This window comes from Rhinatrema bivittatum, chromosome 7, assembly GCF_901001135.1.
Source record: "Rhinatrema bivittatum chromosome 7, aRhiBiv1.1, whole genome shotgun sequence".
NCBI lineage: Eukaryota > Metazoa > Chordata > Amphibia > Gymnophiona > Rhinatrematidae > Rhinatrema > Rhinatrema bivittatum.
In genome coordinates, this window is record NC_042621.1 from 170,199,428 (window position 1) to 170,222,687 (window position 23,260).

The window sequence follows — 23,260 nt, forward strand, 5'->3', positions numbered from 1 at the left end:
CTCCTGGGGTCCAAGCATTGAGCTTTGAACTGTGACAGAGCTGGATATGAGCTCTCTACTTAAACACAATTTCTCACTTATATGAACACACTCTTCACAGACATAGATATGAACCACACTCTTTGTCATCATTGAATTGATTTAAAAATATTTTTAATCGCTTAAAAAGCGATGTACAACATAATTTAAACCAACCAAATAATCACAAATAATAAAACAAAATTAAAACATCCCAGTGATCCTTCATCCCCAGCACACACCGGTGCTTAACCATCAACCATTCTTCACCTACCAGTGTTCAGTAAGCCCTGGAGGTTGAAGGACAACTGGGGTTGAACACCCTTGGGGGCCGAGATGAAGAATCACTGAGGTAAGAAGGAGGTGGAGGAAGGTGGAGAGAATGAGGCCCTTTCTTGCCCCCCTTCTGCTCTGGTGATCCTGGTTCTCCATCCCAAGCCCTCCTACCCACCTCCCATGATTCCTCAAGTGGGTCTAGGGCCCCCAAGTCTCAGCCCCAAACCCTGGTGGTTCTTGAATGCCCCTCTCCTGATGGTCACTAATTCTCCCTTTCTGAAAAATTATTTCCTTCAACAATTCTCCTCCTCTTCCTTCTTGGCTAGTAGAGCACAGGCCTCCTCTTTGAACCGGACTCAGCTGGCTATACTTTGCCTTGGGGTTGGGGGCAGACCGGCATGCACCACGGGCTCTCCTCATTCTCCTTGGACAGAGAGGGGAGAGTCTGGAATTAAAAAATGCCTCCTGCTTTTTGCCTCCTTGTAGGAGACGAAAGGGAGCAGTACCATGTTCTCTCTTCCCTTACTCTCTCCTTCTCCCCAACACACACTCTTCTATCTCTTCCCTTCTCTCATTCATTCTTTCTCTGCCTCACAGACTACTCCCCATTCTTATCTCACTTGTACCTCAGTCCCTCTGATCTCCTCACTCACACCCCACAACTTTGTTCCCCTCACTTGCTCTCTCCTCCCCACCCAACCCACAGCCCCACCAATTCTCCCACTTGCTGTCCCCTCACTCTTACCTCCCACATCTCATTACTCACTCTCTTGCCCCTCTTTCACTCTTTCTGCTTTCCTCCAATCCCGTCATTCACTCTCCTTCCCCTACTAACAATTCCCTCACTCGCCCCTTACCCCTCCCTTAGTGTGGTCACCTGTGGCAGAGGCAGCAGGGCCTGGGAAGCCAAAATGTTAAGCAGCAACCTGGACAGGAAGACAACACACCCAGTAGCGGCAGAAAAAGTGGGACTGACACGCATTCCCTCCTTGAGGGACTCAATTGTGCCAAGAAATTGAACAAAAATCAAGACCATGTGTCTGCCCCATCTCAGGGTAGCAGCTCCCAACGCATTCTACTTTGCCTCCTCTGTGGTCTGGGGGTGCTAGAAATATGTGCCTCCATGTTTTTATAGGGGAGTTAGAAGTGATTTACACCGCCGGCTCTACTCCACTTCCTTGGATTCTGAAAAAGGTTGATAGAATATCATTCTGGGTTCTTCCATCAAAAATTAAACCTTGGGTAATTGACAAAAAAAGGAGTTGATTTAGCACATGTCTGAAACTTGTAAACTGTAGCATCAATCATTAAAGTCGGGGTTGAATTCTTGACACTGGCACTATTGATCATAAGTTTCAGATGTATGCTAATTCACACTCTTTTTGTGTCTGCTGTTTTTTCTTCAGTAGCACCCCTTTCCGTCCTCTGCCCTGTCGGAACAGGTGGGAAGGGGCTGAATTAAGGAGCAGAGTGGCCTTTCTGTTTGCTCCAGCTCAAGTTCTCCTCTTCACTGCAAGTTGCCTGAAGAGGTGGGGGTGGGGTCTGGAGCAGAACACTCCTGCTGCTCTTCCTCCTGAAAAGAAGTGCCAGAACTGCTTACCAGGCCGTTGCCCCACAAATTAAGCCCTGATATATTTGCATACTTTGGCTATAAAACAAGACTTCTTTGCAGCACTCTAAACTGGAGCTTGTCATCATTCTACCTCAGCCGTCTCTTCTCCAAGCTGAACAGTCCTAGCCTCTTCAGCCTTTCCTCATAGGGGAGTTGTTCCATCCCCTTTATAATTTTGGTTGCCCTTCTCTGTACCTTCTCCATCGCAATTATATCTTTTTTGAGATGCAGCGACCAGAATTGTACACAGTATTCAAGGTGGGGTCTCGCCATGGAGCGATAAAGAGGCATTATGACATTTTCCATTTTATTAACCATTCCCTTCCTAATAATTCCCAACATTCTGTTTGCTTTTTTGACTGCTGCAGCACACTGAGCCAATGATTTTAAAGTTTTATCCACTATGATGCCTAGATCTTTTTCCTGGGTGGTAGTTCCTAATATGGAACCTAATATTGTGTAACTACAGCAAGGGTTATTTTTCCCTATGCAACACCTTGCACTTGTCCACATTAAATTTCATCTGCCATTTGGATGCCCAATCTTCCAGTCTTACAAGGTTCTCCTGTAATGTGTCACAATCCGCTTGCGATTTAACTATTCTGAATAATTTTGTATCGTCCGCAAATTTGATAACCTCACGCGTCGTATTCCTTTCCAGATCATTTATATGTATATATTGAAAAGCACCGGTCCAAGTACAGATCCCTGAGGCACTCCACTGTTTACCCTTTTCCACTGAGAAAATTGACCATTTAATCCTACTCTGTTTCCTGTCTTTTAACCAGTTTGAAATCCACAAAAGGACATCACCTCCTATCCCATGACTTTTTAGTTTTCTTAGAAGCCTCTCATGAGGGACTTTGTCAAACGCCTTCTGAAAATCCAAATACACTACATCTACCGGTTCACCTTTATCCTCATGTTTATTAACCCCTTCAAAAAAATGAAGCAGATCACCTGGGAGCAACCCATTGTTTCCATAGTCGCCCTAAAATCATAAGCTATATCAGTTAATAGTGAATCAGCATGAATAATAGTCCCTGCGGACTAAAAATCTAGAGGACATTTTACATCAGAAATAAGAAGACAGTCCACCTAGCAATAAATCAGTGTCTGAGTGCTCAATATACTAGAAAAAATTCCTAAATTGTTTTCCTTTCATTTGGATAGAGAAACCCAAAGGGGACAGTTGTCCCCTTTGGGTTAAACATCGTAACTATCTTTTTTTTTATCCTATCCATTTGTGGGGGGGTTTGGATGCCAGGAGTAATGTTACCTCTTAGGTCCCCTAAATATCCCTTTGGGGGCATGTTATGTATATATGAAGGGGGTCTTATTCAGGCTTCTATTTCCTTATGTATTATTTCCTTATGTATTATTGATATTGTATATCTTGGGCCCTGTCTCGTGCCTTTATTGTTCTCCCTCCCATTATAATGGTTTGTATTAGTACATATAATTGCTTGTTTTGTTTGTTTTATTTTGCTTGCACTTATTTCTTATTGTTTTGCACTTTTTTCCTTGACAAATATGAGATTCATATTTGATGTAGTCACTGAAATTAATAAAATATAAGTTTAAAAAAAGTTTGGATAAGTTCCTATAGGAAAAGTCCATTGACCATTATTAACATACAGTTGCACAAATCCACTACTTATTCTTGGGATAAGCAGCTTGGAATATATTTACCAATTGGGATCCTGCCAGGTACCTGGGATCTGTCTTGGCCACTGCTGGAAACTGGATACTGGGCTTGATGGACCTTTGGTCTGACCCAGTATGGCAAGTCTTATGTTCTTATAAAGTAACCCCCCCCCCCCCCCCCCGAATAGATTTAACCAAGTTTCAGTAATAACTAGCTAGTAAATCTAAACACGTATCTAGCATTAGATCATTAATCATGGAGATTTTCCATTCACAGATCTTGTATTTAATCCTGTGTTCAAAGAAGGATAATGTAAGCCTAAATCTCTGATCTTATGAATCAATGAAGGTAAAATTGACCCATCCCTTTTCATTTTGGCATGTTTAGACCAATATCCATTCCAATATATCTGCCCTGACTGAAACCAGCACTAGTAGGAAGAGCCCCTTAAACATCAACCACAGTCTTGCTACTTCTATATATCTTATTAAACAAAACCTGGACAGAAACTCATGGCTGTTGAAGGGGAAAGCCCCCTTTGGCTCATCCCTTAGATGGTAAACCCACCCTCTGTGCCAGTTCTCTTCTTCAGTTTCAGGCCTGATATGAAGTACGTGGAAGATGGAGGACCTCAGAGATGCAGTCCTCAGGGCTGGAGCTGTAGGGGGGGCAAAGCTGGGCAGGACACCCCTCCAAATGTAGGAATGAGGATTGCACGAAGCTGCTGGTCTGATAGTCTTCCTATCACATTCGTTTCTTCTGTATTTCAAAAGATATTCACAATATCATATTTATGTGACTGTTTTGAATAGTTTTTATTATGTTGCTCCTTGGCTAAGACTTTGTTATGCTTGTATAATGTGGTGAAAATTTGTAAATTCTTAACAAAAAAAAAAAAAGAAATTGTACGCTATCAAGACAATCTTGCTGGCATAGCAAGAGCTCCCAAGAGCTCCCAAGAGCAAGAGCCTGTGTGGGGTAGTCGCTGTCTATTCATAGTTAAGTAAGTTGTACCTTTTTTTTTTAATGCCTTATTTGAAATCTGTATGTAGTTTATGTTGGCTTTGCATTCCTTGTATATGCAGGTTTTCTTTATCCAGCAGTGTGTACAGTTATTGAAAAAATTCAATCTGCTGTGGCTGTATTTCTGTTGGCTTGTTTTTCATTTTACTGTGCCTTCTAAAAGTTTTCATACCCTTGCAATAGTTCATGTTCTGCTGTCTAAGAAATACAAAAAAAAATGCATTGAAGTAGGAGTTTATTTCACTGATGCACACATTCTACATGCTTTAAATAATCGTGAAAGATTATAGAAATATTCCAAAAGTAATTAAGAATTTTAAAAAAGTCTTGATTGTATAAGTCTTCACATCCTTTGTCATAGTAAATTCATATTAGCTACAGTTAAATATTGCCTTAGCAAGGCCCATAATAAGTTAAATAAAACCTGTCTCCAATCACAGTAGACAAGCACATTCAAATACACTTGGATGAAGAATCAAGCTGTTTCTGTTGTATGAATCAAGCAAAGGTCAAAACATGCTGAACAAGGAACTATCAAAAGCACTCTGCAATAACATTATTCAAAGGTGTAGATTGGAGGAAGGGCTGTAAGAGAATTTCTTTCAGATAATAGAAGGACTAGGGGGCACTCCTTGAAGTTAGCAAGTAGCACATTTAAGACTAATCGGATAAAATTTTTTCACTCAACGCACAATTAAGCTCTGGAATTTGTTGCCAGAGGATATGGTTAGTGCAGTTAGTGTAGCTGGGTTAAAAAAGGTTTGGATAAGTTCTTGGAGGAGAAGTCCATCAACTGCTATTAATCAAATTGACTTAGGGAATAGCCACTGCTATTACTGGCATCAGTACAGACGTATCCACCACAATTTATATTAATGATTTAAGGGACCTTCATATCATCCCCTAACTTTGATATCTTTTAGAGTCTTACCTAATGCTCCATCAATAAATCAAAGGGGTATTCTTTGAATCATTGGTCCAAATTTTTAACAATTTTTTGAATATTAAAAAAGTGCACTACTTCCCCGTTTTTTGAAGTTAATTCATGCCCAACACGGTACCATGTTTCGCAAAATGCTGTTTCAGGGGCTAGAGTCAGCATATATTCAATCCAGGGTATTTCTTCATTCAGTCCCGTTTTCCTCTTACTGACTGAAGGGACTACTCATCTCTTTTTCTTTCACATCGCGTTTTTACCTGCCAGACGCCGAATCTCTGGTGAGTGAAAACGCGATGTGAAAGAAAAAGAGATGAGTAGTCCCTTCAGTCAGTAAGAGGAAAACAGGACTGAATGAAAAAATACCCTGGATTGAATATATGCTGACTCTAGCCCCTGAAGCAGCATTTTGTGAAACATGGTACCGTGTTGGGCACGAATTAACTTCAAAAAATGGGGAAGTAGTGCACTTTCTTAATATTAAAAAAATTTTCAAAACAATTGTTAAAAATTTGGACCAATGATTAAAAGAATACCCCTTTAATTTATCGATGGAGCATTACGTAAGACTCTAAAAGATATCAAAGTGAGGGGATGATATGAAGGTCCCTTAAATCATTAATATAAACTGTGGTGGATAAGTCTTTTTGTGTTTAATTGTCAAATCGTATTGCCTATTAAGGCTTTTTTTTTAAATATTATTACTGGCATCAGTAGCATGGGATCTGCTTAGTGTTTGGGTACTTGCCAGGTTCTTGTGGCCTGGTTTGGCCTCTGTTGGAAACAGGATGCTGGGCGTGTTGGACCCTTGGTCTGACCCGGCATGGCAATTTCTTATGTTCTTATGTCCAGTGTGTTTGGATATCCCTTGGGGCACTGTCAAGTCCATCATTATAAAATGGAAACAGTGTGGCACCACCATCCCTCCAAAGTCAGTAGCTGTGGGTTAAGGAAACTGCTGCAGATTACTGTGAGGCCTCAGATTAGTTTAAAAAAAATGTCTCTGGCCAAGATGGGGAAAATGCTGACACTTCAACTATTTCACCATTGTTCCACAAACATGGCCTATACGGGAGGATGGCAAGGAAGCCACCACTGACATGCTGCATAGCATTTGAAAAGAAACACTTAGGGACACTGTACACATGTGGGAGAAGGATTTTCTGGTCTTAGACCAAGGTGGAACATTTTGGTCTCAATTCTACGTGATTTGTGTAGCATACAACAAATGCAGTACATCACCTTACTAACACCATCCCTACTGTAAAGCTTTGTGGGGATGCTTTGCAGCAGCTCTGACAGGAAGGTTTGTGAAGATAGAGGGAAAGATGGATGTTGCAAAGTATAGACATATCTTGGAGGAAAACTTCTTCCACTGTGTCACAGACATGGGACTGGGTGATGAATCACTTTTTTTTCAGTGGGACTATAATTCTAAGCACACAGCAAAAGCAACAATGGAGTGGCTGAGCAGGAAGAAAGGGAATGGCCTAGAGTGGCCCAGTCAAAGTCTAGGCTTGAATCCAGTAGAAAATCTGTGACAAGACTTAGACTGTAGACTACAGACAATCTTCTGCCAACTTGAAAGAGCTTGAGCTCTTCTGCCAAGAAAAATGGGCAAAAACGGCATCATCATCCGCCTGTATACATTTGGAAGATACTTATCCTAAATGGCTCATGGCTGCTGCTGCTGCTAAAAGGGGCTTACGCCAAGAATTGAGTCAAAGGATGTGAAGGCTTATGCAATAAAGACTTTGGTTTTTTATATTTTTAAATGTTTTAAATATTTATATACACCGTATTTTTCGCTCCATAAGACGCACCTAGGATTCAGAGAGGGGGAAAAAGTGGTGTGCTAAACCTGCTCTGTCCCTGGGGGTCTGTGTGTCTTATGGAGCAAAGTAGGGGAGAATACAAAATCAAAGAAAACTTCTTAATGTGAGAAAAGAAAAGATAATATACACATATAAAGATTTCTCACTGATTATGGGACATATGAAGACAGATTTACTGTGATAATAGTCCAGCAACCGTCATATTGCACTAGTGTATACCTGGTAACCTATATGAGCTAAATGCTTCTTTGTGCAAGCTTATATCTTTTGCACAAAGATGCATTTAGCTCTTATAGGTTACCAGGTATACACTAATGCTTCTTTTGCACAAAGAAGCATTTAGCTCTTATAGGTTACCAGGTATACACTAGTGCAATGTGACGGTTGCTGGACTATTATCACAGTAAATCTGTCTTCATATGTCCCATAATCCGTGAGAAATCTTTATATGTGCAAATTAGGAGAGTGCATAACATTTTTTTTTGTCCCCATTTCGTTTTCGGGTCTGGGGAGGGCCATTTCTGTGCACTCCCCAGATCAGAAAACTGTTATCGTTCTCTTTCTGTGGGTACCCCCCCCCCAAAAAAATCCCAACCCTTTAAATTAATTAACTACAACCCCCCACCCTCCTGACCTGCCAAAAGTCCGTGGTGGTTCAGCTGGGGTCCTGGAGCGATCCGATTACTGGCAGCCGACGGTCCTTTGCCCTTAATACGTCACGGAGACTCCCGGTGCCATTGGTCGGGTCCCTGTGACATGTAAGGGCAAAGGGCCGTCGGCTGCCAGTAATCAAAATGGCGCCGACGGCCCTTTGCCCTTACATGTCACAGGGACCCGACCAATGGCACCGGGAGCCCCCGTGACGTAGTAAGGGCAAAGGGCCGTCGGCGCCATTTTGATTACTGGCAGCCGACGGCCCTTTGCCCTTACATGTCACAGGGACCCGACCAATGGCACCGGTAGCCTCCGTGACGTAGTAAGGGCAAAGGGCCGTCGGCGCCATTTTGATTACTGGCAGCCGACGGCCCTTTGCCCTTACATGTCACAGGGACCCGACCAATGGCACCGGTAGCCTCGGTGACATAGTAAGGGCAATGGGCCGTCGGCGCCATTTTGATTACTGGCAGCCGACGGCCCAAGTGCAGGAGATCGCTCCCGGACCGCTCCTGGACCCCCGCTGGACCACCAGGGACTTTTGGCAGGTCTTGGGGGGGTCAGGAGGGTGGGGGGTTGTAGGTAATTAATTTGGCAGGTCTTGCGGGGGGGTCATGAGGATGGGGGGTTGTCGTTAGTTTTTTAGTTTTTTTTTATATTCGCTCCATAAGACACACAGACATTTCCCCCCCACTTTTGGGGGAAAAAAAGTGCGTCTTATGGAGCGAAAAATACATAATTGTTCTTTGATGATGAAAGTGTAGAGTATATTGTATAGACCAGTGTAACAAATTCCTACTTTAATGCATTTTGATTTGTATCTTTTAGATAGCTGAATATGAAAAAGTATGAGGTGTGAAGGCACTCTGCTGGTTAAAAGATGCTCACTGTAAACTATATGTACTACTGTAGTCAATATTTAATTTAAATTATTTTGGGGTGTTTGCCAAATTTGAATCTGGTTCCATGAATTTTTCCTGTAATTGTTAAACCTTAATGATTGTTTGCTATGACTTCTATCTGGTTCATATTATCAGAAACTAAGCATCCTTTTAAAATTGTTATGCCATGATTTTCATCTGTGGTACAGACAAATATAATCACAAAAGTAATGCAAGTCAGTTTGCACATGTTTTTTCTTTTTCATATGAACATTGTTTAGTGAGAATTAGATGAATACATATGCTTTCATGTCTGGTTTAATATTTTTGTCCTTTTCCTCAACAGGCCCAGTCCAAAACCAAACCATGATTATGAAAGATTGAAAATCCAGTGCATAAAGGCAATGTCTGATCTCCAGTCTCTACAGAACCAGCACACTAAGACACTGAAAAGATGTGAAGAAGCAGCCAAAGAAGCAGATTTTTATCAGTAAGTAAGCAACCTTCAAGCCCCTGTTTATGGTGGAAGATGTTAGATTGCAACAAACTTAGCTGTTTGACTATATCATTTGATAAACATTGTTTTTCTTATATAAGTTTTGTATTGATTTTTAATGTCCAGAACTTTTTAAACAATTTTAACACTTGGTCTGATTATGCTAGTGAATGTGATCATAATTTTGGTGGAAAAGAAAAAAATCTAGGAAATTATATGCAACTACTGTAAGAATGAGGTGAGAAAAGAATAATTGGTTATGTATCTTTTTATTCCTTTCCATGTAATAGATATAAAATGAGAGCCCCCTTCCCTGCATCAAGCCCACGCCTATCTTTTTCTTTTCTTTCTTCATTTATTTATTTATTTATTTATTTATTTATTTATTTATTTATTTATTTAAGTTTTTTATATACCAACATTCAAGACAATAGTCCCATCATGCTGGTTCACATGAAACAGGAGTGCAAAATAAACTTAAACTTGAACAATAGTGCGGAAATAGCAGTTACATGTAACAAGGAAATTGAACTTGGAATGAGAAGGAAAAGGAAAAATGAAAACCAGCTAATTACATATAATTACATTGTAAGAGGTAGCTAATAGTGATGTTGATGGTGATGTGATGATTGTTAGGAGTTAAATGATATTGGAGTTAGGAAAAGCCTGCCTGAACAGCCAGGTCTTGAGTCTTTTCTTGAAGGTTGAGTATTTTCAAGTATTTGCGATGGAAAAATGAAAAAAAGGTGTTACCCATGTTAGTAAATTATCATGCATAACAGTTGTATGTAGATTTTGAAACCTTGGTTGTTTTCCAAATCCATGGATATTTCGGTGAACATACAGTGTAATTGAAGATCCTTTTCTGTTTAGAAACCACCACCAGCTGATGAGCTCTAGCTGTCCATTGTAGATGTTAAACACAACCTGTTTCTTGTCATGACCATGTGAAATCAGGGGTTACAAGTCACAAAATGTAAAATAAGGTAGCAGTCAAATTCTGTTAGGACTAACCTATTGTTTGAGCCAGGCCGGTGGCTCAGTAGCAGTGTTGTTCTCACAGGACAAGCAGGATGGTAGTCCTCATGTATGGGTGACATCATCAGGATGGAGCCCAATCACGGAACACTTTTGTCAAAGTTTCTAGAACTTTGGCACCTTCTGGGCATTCCCAGCACAGCACCAACCCTGTATCCAGCAGGGGGGACCCCTTCAGTCTTCTTTTTTCCGCGCAGCAATAGCCACGCGGGTTTAGGAGCTCTCTTGAGATTCCTGACAGGAATTTTCCTCACGGAACTTCTTCAAAAATTAAAAAAAAATGTTACCCCATAGGGGTCCGCCCATCGATATCCATACTCCGTGGTCGAAAGGTAAGATTTTACCCTTGTGGTCAATTCCTGTTGAATTTTTCCTTCGAGGCCTACTGGCCATTGACCGCACCACGGCTAAATTTTTGTCTGAGTCATGGCGGGTTTTCGTCGGTGCCCCGACTGTACTCGAACAATGTCCATCACTGACCCACACGGGGTCTGTGTTCTGTGCCTGGGGTCCGACCATGATATCCTAACTTACACCAAATGTGCCCAAATGACACCGAAGGGTCGTAAGACTCGTTTAGGGAAAATGGAGTTTCTCTTTCAATTAAAAACCCCGACTCCATCGATAGCTTCGACTTCGTCTGAGCCGGTACCATCGACCTCTCGCCAGCACTGGGACACCGCTGCTGCACGACCAGCATCGACGATTCCAAAGGTGTCGATTCCCTCCTTGCCTCCTCAAGAAAAGGACCGAGGGGATCACTGTGAAAAGCATTGACACCGCCATCGGAAGGCTCAGTCCGCCGATCCAGGCAAGTCCTTGGTATCGGCGTCGATAGAGCCACCGATAAAGAAGCCCCGTACAGAAAAGGCTCCATTCTCTTCTGTGACCGGGTCACCAAGGCATTCCCCCCCCACCTTCAGTGTTGCAGGGATCCGTGATTCCACCTTCACCGGTGGACCCTCCGGCTATGCCAGTGCTGCCTCCTACTCCGGAGCCAGGGTTCCACATCCCAGGCTTTTGCGAGGAATTGGATTGGATGATCCAAGAGGCCATCGGTAAAGCACTTCAGGGCTTCCAGCCTCCGTCAACACCCGTACCGGTCCCCGATCCGATTCCCATAGCCCTCGCACCACTACTGGGAAAACCGGATGCGTTGATCAATGCCCTGCCATCGATGGAACCGTGAGCACCTGTGCCTTCTACTCCGATTCCATTATCGTCGGATGATGAGGAATCACCGATACCCATTCCACCGTCTGGGATCTTACCACCGACTCGTCCATCGATATCACTGGTCCCTTCGTGCCTCCATCGATGCCGTCAGTGCCCAGGCCCTGGTCCTTCAGGATTAGCACCTTTTCTCCCTACTGGAGACCCACTAAGTGATGGAGATCAACCTTATGATCCCTGGACAGATGATACTTCCCAGGATACAGATGATCTACCATCAGAGCCCTCTCCCTCGCATGAAAAACGATGCTCTCCACCAGAGGATCTGTCTTTCATTATTTATTTATTTATTTATTTATTTATTTATTTATGTTTATATACCGATATTCACCCAGGGGTATCACATCGGTTTTCATAATTACTAGTGAGATGTGTGAATGCAGGTCACACTATCTTTACATTGAGATGATAAAAACTACAGAGAATTATAGTATTGTAGTGAATAGAATTATAACATTTTAAAAACTGCAGCGAATTATAGTATTGTAGAGAAAAGAAATGTAACATTTTAGAAGCAAAACATCTTATTTTCGTGGCAGTATAATAGCTACCGATTAATTTGATTATTAAGTGTCTTCATTGTAGGATATGTGTGGGTTAGGGATCTGTTTGGTAGTGGTTGTTGGAGATATCATGGAGTTAACTGTTGTCAGGGTAGGCTTTTTGGAATAGCCATGTTTTTAGTGATTTCCTAAATAGCTGTGATGAGGGTTCTGTTCTGAGATTTGCAGGTAGTTTGTTCCAAAGTGCGGGTCCTGCTATTGAGATTGCTCGTTTACGTGTTGAGGTGCGTTGTGCCTGTTGTTGGAGGGAATGGAGAGAAGTCCGGAGTTGTTGGATTGTAGGTTTCTTTGGGAGGTGTATGGGAGAAGAGTGTCCTTTAGCCATTCTGTTTTTTCATTGTTAATGGATTTGTGTATTAGGGTAAGGGTTTTGTATTGGATTCTGTGGGTTATGGGGAGCCAGTGGAGGTCTTTTAGTATGGGGGTGATGTGTGTGGAGCCCTGCTGTTTGTGAGGGATCTGGCTGCTGCATTTTGGAGTAGTTGTAGGGGTTTGAGGGTGGAGGTTGGGAGTCCAATGAGGATGGAGTTGCAGTAGTCAAGTTTGGAGAAGATGAGGGCTTGGAGTACAGATCAATTTATTTATTTATTTATTTATTTATTTATTTCACATTTTTCTATACCGAGCTTCATGGTTGAATACCATATCAGATCGGTTTACATCAAACGGGGGATAGAGAAACTTGTAACAAAAAACGGAACAGTAAATTATAATCAGAAAGAGAGCAAAAAAGTTACATTAAACAAGGACTATAAACTTATAAACAATAATCTTGACTGAGTAGTAGGGGTTTAATTTTTATGAGGATTTGTAATTTGAAATAGCCTTCTTTTATTATAGTGTTGATGTAGGTTTTCAGGTTGAGTTCGGAGTCTAGAGTGACGCCTAGTTTTCTTGCACTTGTGACAAGATGGTTTGTACTTTGCGTGGATGTGTAGTCTTGAATGTTCCATTCTGGTGGTTTGTTAGAGATGTGTATGATTTCAGTTTTTGTGTGATTAAGGGTGAGTGCTATTTGGGATAGGAGTTTTTGTATTTGGGTTAGTATGGAGTTCCATTGTAGCAGGGTGTTCTGTATGTTTCCTTTCATGGGGATAAGGATCTGGACATCATCGGCGTAAATGAAGTATTGGAAGCCCAGGTCAGTGAGAAGTTTGCAAAGTTAGAGCGTGTAGATGTTGAAAAGGGGGAAGAGAGAGAAGAACCTTGAGGGACACCGTGTGAAAGGGGGCATTGTTTTGATTCCTTGTTGTTGAAGGTTACTTTGTAGGTTCTGTTCGAGAGGTAGGATCTGAACCATTTGATTGTGGTACCATCTAATCCGATTTCACTTAGTCTGGTTAGGAGGGTGTTGTGGTTGACTGTATCGAATGTGGCAGATATGTCCAGTAGTATGAGAAGGTATGATTGTCCGGTGTCTAGACCTCTGAGTGCTGAATTGGTAAGGGTGAGTAGGAGTGTTTCCGTGCTGAGTATTTTTCTGAATCCGTGTTGGGATGGGTATAGTATTTTTTGGGTTTCCAAGTGTTCGGAGAGTTGATGGTTTACAGTCTTTTCAAGAATTTTTGAGATATCATTAAGGAAGTGTCTGAAACTATTCCCTTTCAACTTCAGACAGAAGAGGACTCTACGCACAAGATGCTGTAAGTACTCCAGTTTTTTGATGCTCCAAAGGAAATCATGTCTATTCCAATTCATGAAATCCTGCTTGATCCCCTGAAGAGAAACTGGGAACACCCAGGTTCCATTCTACCTGTCAACCACAGGACTGATGCCACCTATCTTGTGCAGTCAGCTCCTGGGTTCCAGAAGCCTCAGTTGGATCATCACTCTGTGGTTGTTGAATCAGCCCAGAAGAAGGCTCGACGTTCAAAACCCCATTCCTCCATACCTCCAGGGACGGAACAGAAATCCCTGGATGCTTTTGGCAGACGAGTCTTCCATGGCTCAATACTCATATCCTGCATTGCCTCTTATCAGTTATACATGACCCAGTATAACACAGACCTTTTTAAGAGGATCCAGGATTTCTCTGATTCTTTACCAGAGCAACTCCAGACAACTTTTATGCTCTCGCTCAAAAAGGTCTGGATGCTGGAAAGCACGAAGTCCGAGCTGCGTATGATATCTTCGACTCGGCCTCCAGAGTATCTGCAGCTGGAATCAGTGCAAGAAGATTGGCCTGGCTAAAATCCTCAGACTTAAGACCAGAAGTCCAAGACAGGCTAGCAGATCTACCCTGGGTGGGAGATAATCTCTTCAGGGAAAAGATTTATTTATTTACATGCTTTTAATATACCGACGTTCAGGACAGCAGTCTTATCACACCGGTTTACATTGAAACTGAAACCTGGGAAAGTTACAAATAACCAGTTGAATAATCAAGATAATCAAAATAAGTTATAGATAACTGGTGGAGAGAACAAAAACGGAAAAAAATTTAAGTAAACCTAGAGACAAAACCTAGAGAAAAAGGAGTTTTTTCGGGGAGAGGGGGCTATCAGGGTAGAGGCTCTACGCGGGGAGGGTGGGATAACTAAGAAGGGGGGGAAAGGATAAGCATAAGATCCGAGAGACCGTGGCGCAGTTGAAGGATCACCATGAGACACTGCGCCAGCTTTCTTCTGTGCCATCTGAGTTCCCTTCCACCCCTAAGAGAACTTTCAGACGTGACTCTAAGCGGCCTACCTACAAGCTAAGAAAATTTTATCCTCCGTTTTCTAGGGGTCGCCCTTCCAGACCTTACCAAAAAGATCAATCCAGGCAGTCTCGGCCTCAAAAGTCTCAACCAGCTTCTCAGCCTGGACCAGAATCAGGATTTTGACTCCTTCCTAGAGAGTGTAAGCCATCCTCCTCTTCCCTCCATACCGGTCGGTGGTCGACTCTGCCACTTCAACAGCGCTTGGCAGTCAGTCACCACAGACCAGTGGGTACACGCAGTAGTCACTCAAAGTTACCACCTAAATTTCCTGACTGTTCCAGCGGACTCTCCATCTTGGCTGACGTAGAAGACGTCCGACCACTCTCCCTTGCTCGAACAGGAGGTCTCATCCCTCCTCAAATCACGAGCAATAGAGCCAGTGCCCCTCTCTCAGCAGGGACAGGGGATTTATTCCCTGTATTTTCTACTACCAAAAAAGTCAGGTGGCGTACGCCTGATACTGGACCTCTGCGCCCTAAACAAATTCTTGCAGAGAGAAAAATTCAAAATGGTAACCTTGGGCTCTCTACTTCCTCTCCTACAAAGAGGAGATTGGCTATGCTCTCTAGATCTCCAAAATGCTTACACACACACATATCAATTACTCCATCTCATCGCAAGTACCTGCGATTCCTGGTCGGCCCTCGCCATTTCCACAACCGTGTACTACTATTCGGCTAGCGTCCGCTCCACAAGTGTTCACCAAGTCCTGGTGGTGGTCGCAGCCTTCCTCAGGAATCAGGGTGTGCACGTTTACCCTTATCTCGATGATTGGTTGATAAGGGCTCCGACTCAGCAGGGCGTATTAACCTCCCTGCGTCTTACTATCCACACCCTGATCTCCCTAGGGTTTCTAATCAACTATCCCAAATCCCAGATAGTTCCATCTCAAACCCTAACCTTTATAGGGGCAGACCTAAACACTATTCAGGCGAAAGCCTTCCTACCCCAGGATCGCGCTTTCGCCATAACATCTCTGGCGCATCACCTACAGACTCGAGTATCTTCAACTGCTCGTCAGTTCCTCATACTGCTGGGTTATATGGCATCCTTGGTGCATGTCACTTCGATGGCTCGCCTAGCTATGAGAGTGATGCAGTGGATCTTAAAAGGCCAGTGGATTCAAGCTTGTCAGCCAATGTCCAGCATCATCCAGGTTACCAAACAGCTCCATCTGTCACTAGCCTGGTGGATGCACCACTCCAATCTCATTCAAGGCCTTCCGTTTCAGGCTCCAGATCCTCAAATTACTGTAACAGATGCATCCAGCCTCGGGAGGGGTGCACATGTAGGCAACCTGGTCTCCAGAGGAAGCCAAACACACCAGATAAATTTCCTGGAGCTACGGGCAATCAGATTTGCCCTCAAGGCTTTTCAGGATTGCCTATCAAACAAAGCCATCCTGATTCAAACCAACAATCAGGTTGCGATGTGGTACATCAACAAACAAGGGGGAAGAGGCTCCTACCTCCTGTGTCAGGAAGCTGCACAGATATGGGAATGGGCCCTTTCCCACTCGATGTGCCTCAAAGCAACCTACTTGCCGGGAGTGGACAATATTCTGGCGGACAAGCTGAGTCCCACTTTCCATCCGCACGAGTGGTCTCTCAACCCCATGATAGCGGACATGATATTCCAATGCTGGGGTTACCCTTGCATAGACCTCTTTGCGTCGGTCCACAACCACAAAGTGGACAACTTCTGCTCCCTCGTGCGCAGTCACCACTCATGACCAAGATATGCCTTTGCCCTCTCCTGGGACAGCGGTCTCCTTTATGTGTACCCTCCACTTCCTCTCATTTCAAAGACTCTTGTGAAGCACCGGCAGGGATTAATGATCCTGATAGCTCCCCACTGGCCACGCCAGGTGTGGTTTCCAATCCTCCAGGACCTATCAGTATGCCGGCACATTGCTCTGGGGACGGATCCCCTTCTAATAACTCAGAACAAAGGGTTCCTCTGTTAATACTCCAGCCTCTTAACCTTTCAGAATCGGTATCACGAGTCCTGGTAGCTTCACAAAAGCCTTCAACGAGAAGGTCTTATCGCTCTAAATGGAAGAGGTTTACGGTCTGGTGCACTTCCATGTCCATAGACCCCTTCACTTGTTCCTCTGCGAGGTTCCTAGACTATCTCTGGCACCTGTCAGAATTAGGCCTAAAAACCTCCTCTATCAAGGGCGCATGTTAGTGCAGCGTCTGCGTACCATAAGGGTATAGGAGATGTCTTCATCTCGACACAACCCTTAGTGTCACGTTTCATGAGAGGCTTGCTCCATTTAAAACCTCCACTGCGCCCTCCTGCCCCTGCTTTGGACCTTAATGTGGTTTTGGGACGGCTCATGAAACCTCCGTTTGAGCCTCTCCACTCCTGTGATCTATGTTATCTTACCTGGAAGGTGGTTTTTCTTCTTGTGATCACGTCTGCTCGCAGATTTAGTGAGTTGCAGGCGCTAGTTACCTACCTGCCTTACACTAAAATTCTGCATGACAGGGTAGTGCTCCGCACTCACCCCAAATTCTTACCGAAGGTAGTGTTGGAATTCCATATTAACCAATCTGTTATCCTACCTACCTTTTTTCCCAGGCCCCATACAAACCCAGGAGAACAGGCTTTGCATTCCTTAGATTGTAAGCGTGCCCTAGCTTTTTATCTAGAGCGCACGTCAGCCCACAGGAAGTCCACTCAGTTGTTCGTGTCTTTTGATGCCATCAAACTTGGAAATCCTGTGGGAAAGCAGACCCTCTCCTCCTGGTTAGCGGACTGCATTTCTTTTTGCTATGAGCAAGCAGGCATTCCGTTACAAGACCGTGTGAAAGCACACTGTATCAGGGCCATGGCGACATCAGTAGCACACCTCCATTCAGTGCCGCTTGCTGACATTTGTAAGGCTGCGACCTGGAGTTCCCTCCATATCTTTGCAGCCCATTATTGCTTAGATAAGGCTGGCAGACAGGATTCCATCTTTGGCCAGTCTGTTCTACGCAATTTGTTTTCCGTTTAATTACCAAACAGCTTCCACCGACCTGTTCAGGATGCCCTCCTTACCAGAATGCCATGCCTGTTGCATGTCTTTGGGTGCATTTGGTGCATTGCTCGGGCATCCTCAGCTCGGTACTCACCCATATGTGATGACTACCATCCTGCTTGTCCTGTGAGAAAGCAGAGTTGCTTACCTGTAACACATGTTCTCACAGGACAGCAGGATGTTAGTCCTCACGAAACCCACCCGCCACCCTGCAGTGTTGGGTTCGTTTACGTTTTCTTATTTTATTTTTCGCACGTACTGTTTGCTATAATACGAGACTGAAGGGGGACCCCTGCTGGATGCAGGGTTGGTGCTGTGCTGGGCATGCCCAGTAGGTGCCACTCAAAGTTCTAGAAACTTTGACAAAAGTGTTCCGTGATTGGGCTCCATCCTGATGATGTCACCCATATGTGAGGACTAACATCCTGCTGTCCTGTGAGAACACCTGTTACAGGTAAGCAACAATGCTTTCCCAGTCATGGCAGAAGACCTGAGTTTGTCAGGCCTTCCCACTCTCCAGGATGCAGAGCTTATTCGGAAAAATGCTTGCTCAGTGAGGATAACAATATCAGAAGCATATATATCATAACTGGGTTCTGGAAGGAGCCGTGGTTTGTGGCCCCTAGCTGAGGACTCGCTGCAAGGCCTAGGCTAAGGCGGGTGGAATACAAATTGAAGGAAAAAATTCTGGGTGTTATGAATGAAGGGTGCCTTAGCCCAACAGAGGCTGCTTGCAATTGAACTGAAAGCTCAAAGGGACAGGAAGAAACTGCTTAGCCAAAATAAAAACTTGCCTAGTGTCTAACTCTTCATAACTGTCAATTCTTTCATTATATACCTCAGCATCATTAACACAATATATATTTTAAAATCCCAATGAACTAACTCAAGGATGGCCAACTCTTGTCCTCAACAAACAGGCCTGGTTTTCAGGATGTCCACAGTGAATATGCATAAGGTATATTTGCATACATTGGAGACAGTCCTTGAAAATATACATATTCATTGTGGAAATCATGAAAACCAGGCTTATTTGTGGCTCTTCAGTATTGCATTGGCCACCCCTGAAGTAACTGGTAATGTTGCTCCTGGCATGCACCTCTTTTATCACCTGTTCATTGTTTGTGGCCTCATTCTTTACTGCATCACAAAACTTAAGTTTTTACTAGTCATATGTGAAGAAGGTGGAATACTGCTTACATAAGGCATGGCTTTGTCTTAAGTGGTTAACCAGGAAAATAGTGCTGCAATAGTATAAATCAATGAAGTAACTTGGTTGCAAGATATCCTGATGTTTTTTTTTCTTTGTGAATAAAAATTGAATATTTTACAGATCATGTATGCTACAGCACTGTGGAAACACCAATTTGTATTTTTCCTTTACAGCATCGTCTATCATATACTTTTAATCTAATTTTATATAATATGCTAGCACCATTAGTATATATGCATCTCAAAATATGCCTTAGTTTTGTTTCTGGTGAGAAGGGTTCATAAATTGTACTTTAATATTTTTACAGATTTATTGAATAAGTATATACTTTTTGTTCTAACTGAACCCTATAAGGGAAATGGGTACAATGATAGATTATCTGACATAAGCGGACAACTTGTGACACAAGTTCATTACTTTAAGGGAGCAGAACTTAAAGTTTTTGAGGTAAAGGATTGTTTTTATGGTATCAGCATAAGCGTACAAGAATTGGTATGGTAGATATAATTTCAAGTTTGTTTATTTATAAAAGTTTTAGGTTTTATAGAGCAAAGTACTTTTTATAGCAAAGTTATGCAACAGCGTACATTACCTCAAGATAACTTCCACTTGTCAACACACATTGTCAATTAATTACCCTAGCTATAATTAAGCCAGTGATGTAACCCTAGGTCCGCTGCAGTAGTAGGGTCACGTTCCTGGTAGATCCGGGATATTGCCTCATGGCACAGAGGGAATCCAGCTATACCTCTGACAGGCAAATGACAGATTAACGCCATAGTCTCAGACAGGACCCTGTACGCACACAGGTATTCTGTAAGCTGTGCAGGCAGGAGGAAAGTGAAGTGCTTAACTTGCTGGGCTTTGGACTTGCACAAGACTGGCAAGTATGGTGCAGTTAAGGAGCAGAGCTGGGCTAGGTTTTGAACCTAGTCTCTGTGCCAAGTTCACAGATATAAAGTTCACATGACTGGCAGCAATGGATAGAGAATAAGTTCCTGCAGTTAGTGTTTTATTTATTTATTTAGTTATTTTCCTCCTCTGTACAGTCAGTTCTTTTTCTCTGCTCGGAGCTTCATGCATATCATATCTATAGGGTCCAAACATTTATCTTCACTGGATGGTTACCATCAAGGGATTGATGGACTCCTGGCATGACTTCATCTTAGCCGGTACATATGTATGTATTTGGAAATTATATGGTATGAGTCAGGAGACATTTCTTGAATAATTCTGGATACAAAATTTGGTCAAGACCATAGGCTTAGTATCTGCTGTGCCTACTAAATTGTAAGGTGCAGACAGATCCCTGATAGGAAGAACAATGGCAGTTTCCTCTGCTTGTCTGTAGTTCACTCATTGAAACAGCAGTGGCAGTCACGTGGATGGACTTCTATTTTGTCTTGCTCCTTAGGCCTACAGGCTTTTGATTCAGTTTATGTTGCTCAGGCCTGCAATGTTAGGTTCAGCTGTACAGTCCTTTTTAGGGTGATTGGCTTATCTCTGTAACTCTTTCCTTTTAGAAATGGTCTCTCCAGAGAGAACTTGATGACAGAACTTTATTTTTTTTTAGCAAAGCTGATATGTCTGCTAAAGGGCACTGTGAGGCTCTGGCCACTTTTTGTATCACCATGTATCTTCATTTTCTTCCAGTGCTTAGTCTTAGTTGGAGGTAATAAAGAGAGATGATGCAAGCCAGGATATTTTTGTGGTCCTGAGCCTTGTAGTACTTAGCTGCTGCATGCCATCCTCTTTGATGCTTTAGTAAAAATTTAGACAATTGCTCCATCTCTGGAAAACATTAAAATACCAAGAGAATTAAAAATGCTTAATTGCAAAATTAAAATTAATTTTGACATAGCTAGTGCCTTCCAAAAAGATAGGGGTTGTATGAAGTGCTTTGTGTGCAGCTAAGTGTAGCTTGTATGGAACTTGCCCTTGTTCAGCAGTAGTCCGCCCTAATTCTAGTCTTTTTATTTTGTTTGTGTATGATGGATTTTGGATGTAAACCAAAATAACTGGAGGAGAAAGCATTTTAATTGTTAGAGAACAAGTTCCCATTCTGCACAAAATAGAAGCTTCCCTAAATAGTAATTGATGCTATTTGGAAGGAGTGCACTAATGGCTGGTGCGCATTAAAACTGGGAGATATGTGCCTGGCCGGGCTGCGCACATTTTCAAAGGGCAGCAGCTATGCGCGTATCTTCCAGTATGCACTGAAGACTGGCAACCAAAATGGTGGGTGGTCTCTATCAAATGACTTATGAGGAGAGATTGAAAAACCTAAAAATGTATTCCTGGAGGAGAGGAAGAACAGGGGTGATACGATACAGACCTCCACATGCTTGAAAGGTTTTAATGATCTATGGTCAACAACAAACCTTTTACAGTGGAAAGAAATCAGTAGAACTAGGGGGTCACGATTTGAAACTCCAGGGAGGAAGACTTAGAACCAATGTCAGGAAATATTTCTTCACGGAGAGGGTGGTGGATGCCTGGAATATGCCCTTCTGGAGAAAGTGGTGAAGACTAAAACTGTGACGGATTTCAAAGGGGCATTGGATAAATGCTAGAGGATGGGAAGGAATGAAAAGAGACATGGGGGTAGCTTGCTGGAATGGTGGTTTCTGCCCTTATCCAAGAAGCTTTCATACAGTTAATGCAACTCCAAAATTACTCTCTGTTTCAACGGCAAGGGGAAATGTGGAAAAGAGGATTTACATTCAGTCATCAACCAACAAGGACATTGAACTGTACAGTCTGGGAAAATAAGCATGGGGGTAACTTGCTTGATGTGGCGGTTAATTCCCTGAATGTTGAAAAAAGAATTAGATTGAGATAACATCCAACATGGCACTGAACTGAACAGTCTGGATAAACAAGCATGGGGGTAATTTGCTTAATGTAGCGGTTACTACCCTTAGCCATTAAGCCTGATACTACACTTCTGATGTAACTCCAACATTACTCTGCTTCAGTGGCAGGGGATGGCAGGAAATTGGACTAAAACAGTAACCAACAAGGGCCCTCACTTTGGCGGTCTGTGACACTGATAATTATGGGAGCTTGCTGGGAGACTGGATGGGCCATTTTGTCTTTTTCTGCCGTCATTTCTATGTTTCTGTGTTTTGATTAAAAAGGGGTAGACTGGGGTGGTGTTTGGGCGGGCCAGGACAGTGCGTTCCAGCAGCTGGCCAGCGCACGCAGCCCACTACTGCTCTGGGAAGCGGGTATTACCACGAAAAAAAACAAACCAACCCCAAAGTTAGTGGGGTTTTAGGGGTTAGGGAGATAGGAGAAAAGGGAGGCAGGTTAGTTAGGGGATTGAGGAAGTTCCCTCCCAGTCCACTTATTTATTGGAACGGACTGGGAGGGAACTTTTGGCATCGCCACAGGCTTCTTAGAAAATTTATCCCCCCTTACGTGCATGGATTGGCACTCGCGCACACATGAGAGTGGGTAGCGGGTTTTATAACGTGCGTTTCCGCGAGCATATGTTTAGAAAATCGGCGTATCCATGTGTATGTGTGGGAACCGCGTGCACATGGACGCCTGCACGCATGTTTTAAAATTAACCTTTAATTGCATTATTATAGAAACATAGAAATGACGGCAGAAGAAGCCCAAACGGCCCATCCAGTCTGCCCAGCAAGCTTCACACATTTTTTTCTCATACTTATCTGTTTCTCTTAGAACCAAAGAGCTATTTCCCTTCCACCCCCACCATTAATGTAGAGAGCAGTGATGGAGCTGCATCCAAGTGCAATATCAAGCTTGATAAGTTAGGGGTAGTAGGGGTAGTAACCGCCGCAATAAGCAAGCTACACCCATGCTTATTTGTTTTACCCAGACTATGTTATTCCGCCCTTATTGGTTGTTTTTCTTCTCCCCTGCCGTTGAAGCAGGGAGCTATGCTGGATATGCGTGAAGTATCCGTTTTTCTTCTCCCCTGCCGTTGAAGCAGAGAGCTATGCTGGATATGCGTGAAGTATCAGTTTTTCTTCTCCCCTGCCGTTGAAGCAGGGAGCTATGCTGGATATGCGTGAAGTATCAGTTTTTCTTGCGTGAAGTATCAGTTTTTCTTGCGTGAAGTATCAGTTTTCT

At 43.1% G+C, this 23,260-nt stretch overlaps 1 protein-coding gene and 1 long non-coding RNA gene across 3 annotated transcripts in view; one reads left to right on the forward strand and one right to left on the reverse strand.

Annotated features, from left to right (window-relative positions):
• DLG5 (discs large MAGUK scaffold protein 5) overlaps positions 1 to 23,260 on the forward strand; it is a 469,022-nt gene that overhangs the window by 54,617 nt on the left and 391,145 nt on the right. For both annotated transcript variants that reach the window (XM_029609514.1, XM_029609515.1), the window contains exon 4: positions 9,231 to 9,374. In XM_029609514.1, the coding sequence (XP_029465374.1) occupies positions 9,231 to 9,374 (144 nt within the window). The remainder of the gene's footprint in view (positions 1 to 9,230; positions 9,375 to 23,260) is intronic.
• On the reverse strand, positions 4,527 to 8,057 carry LOC115095584. Its single transcript, XR_003857822.1, has 2 exons — positions 7,984 to 8,057; positions 4,527 to 4,775 (listed from the first exon to the last, which is right to left on the reverse strand). It is a non-coding gene; the product is annotated as an uncharacterized LOC115095584 (long non-coding RNA).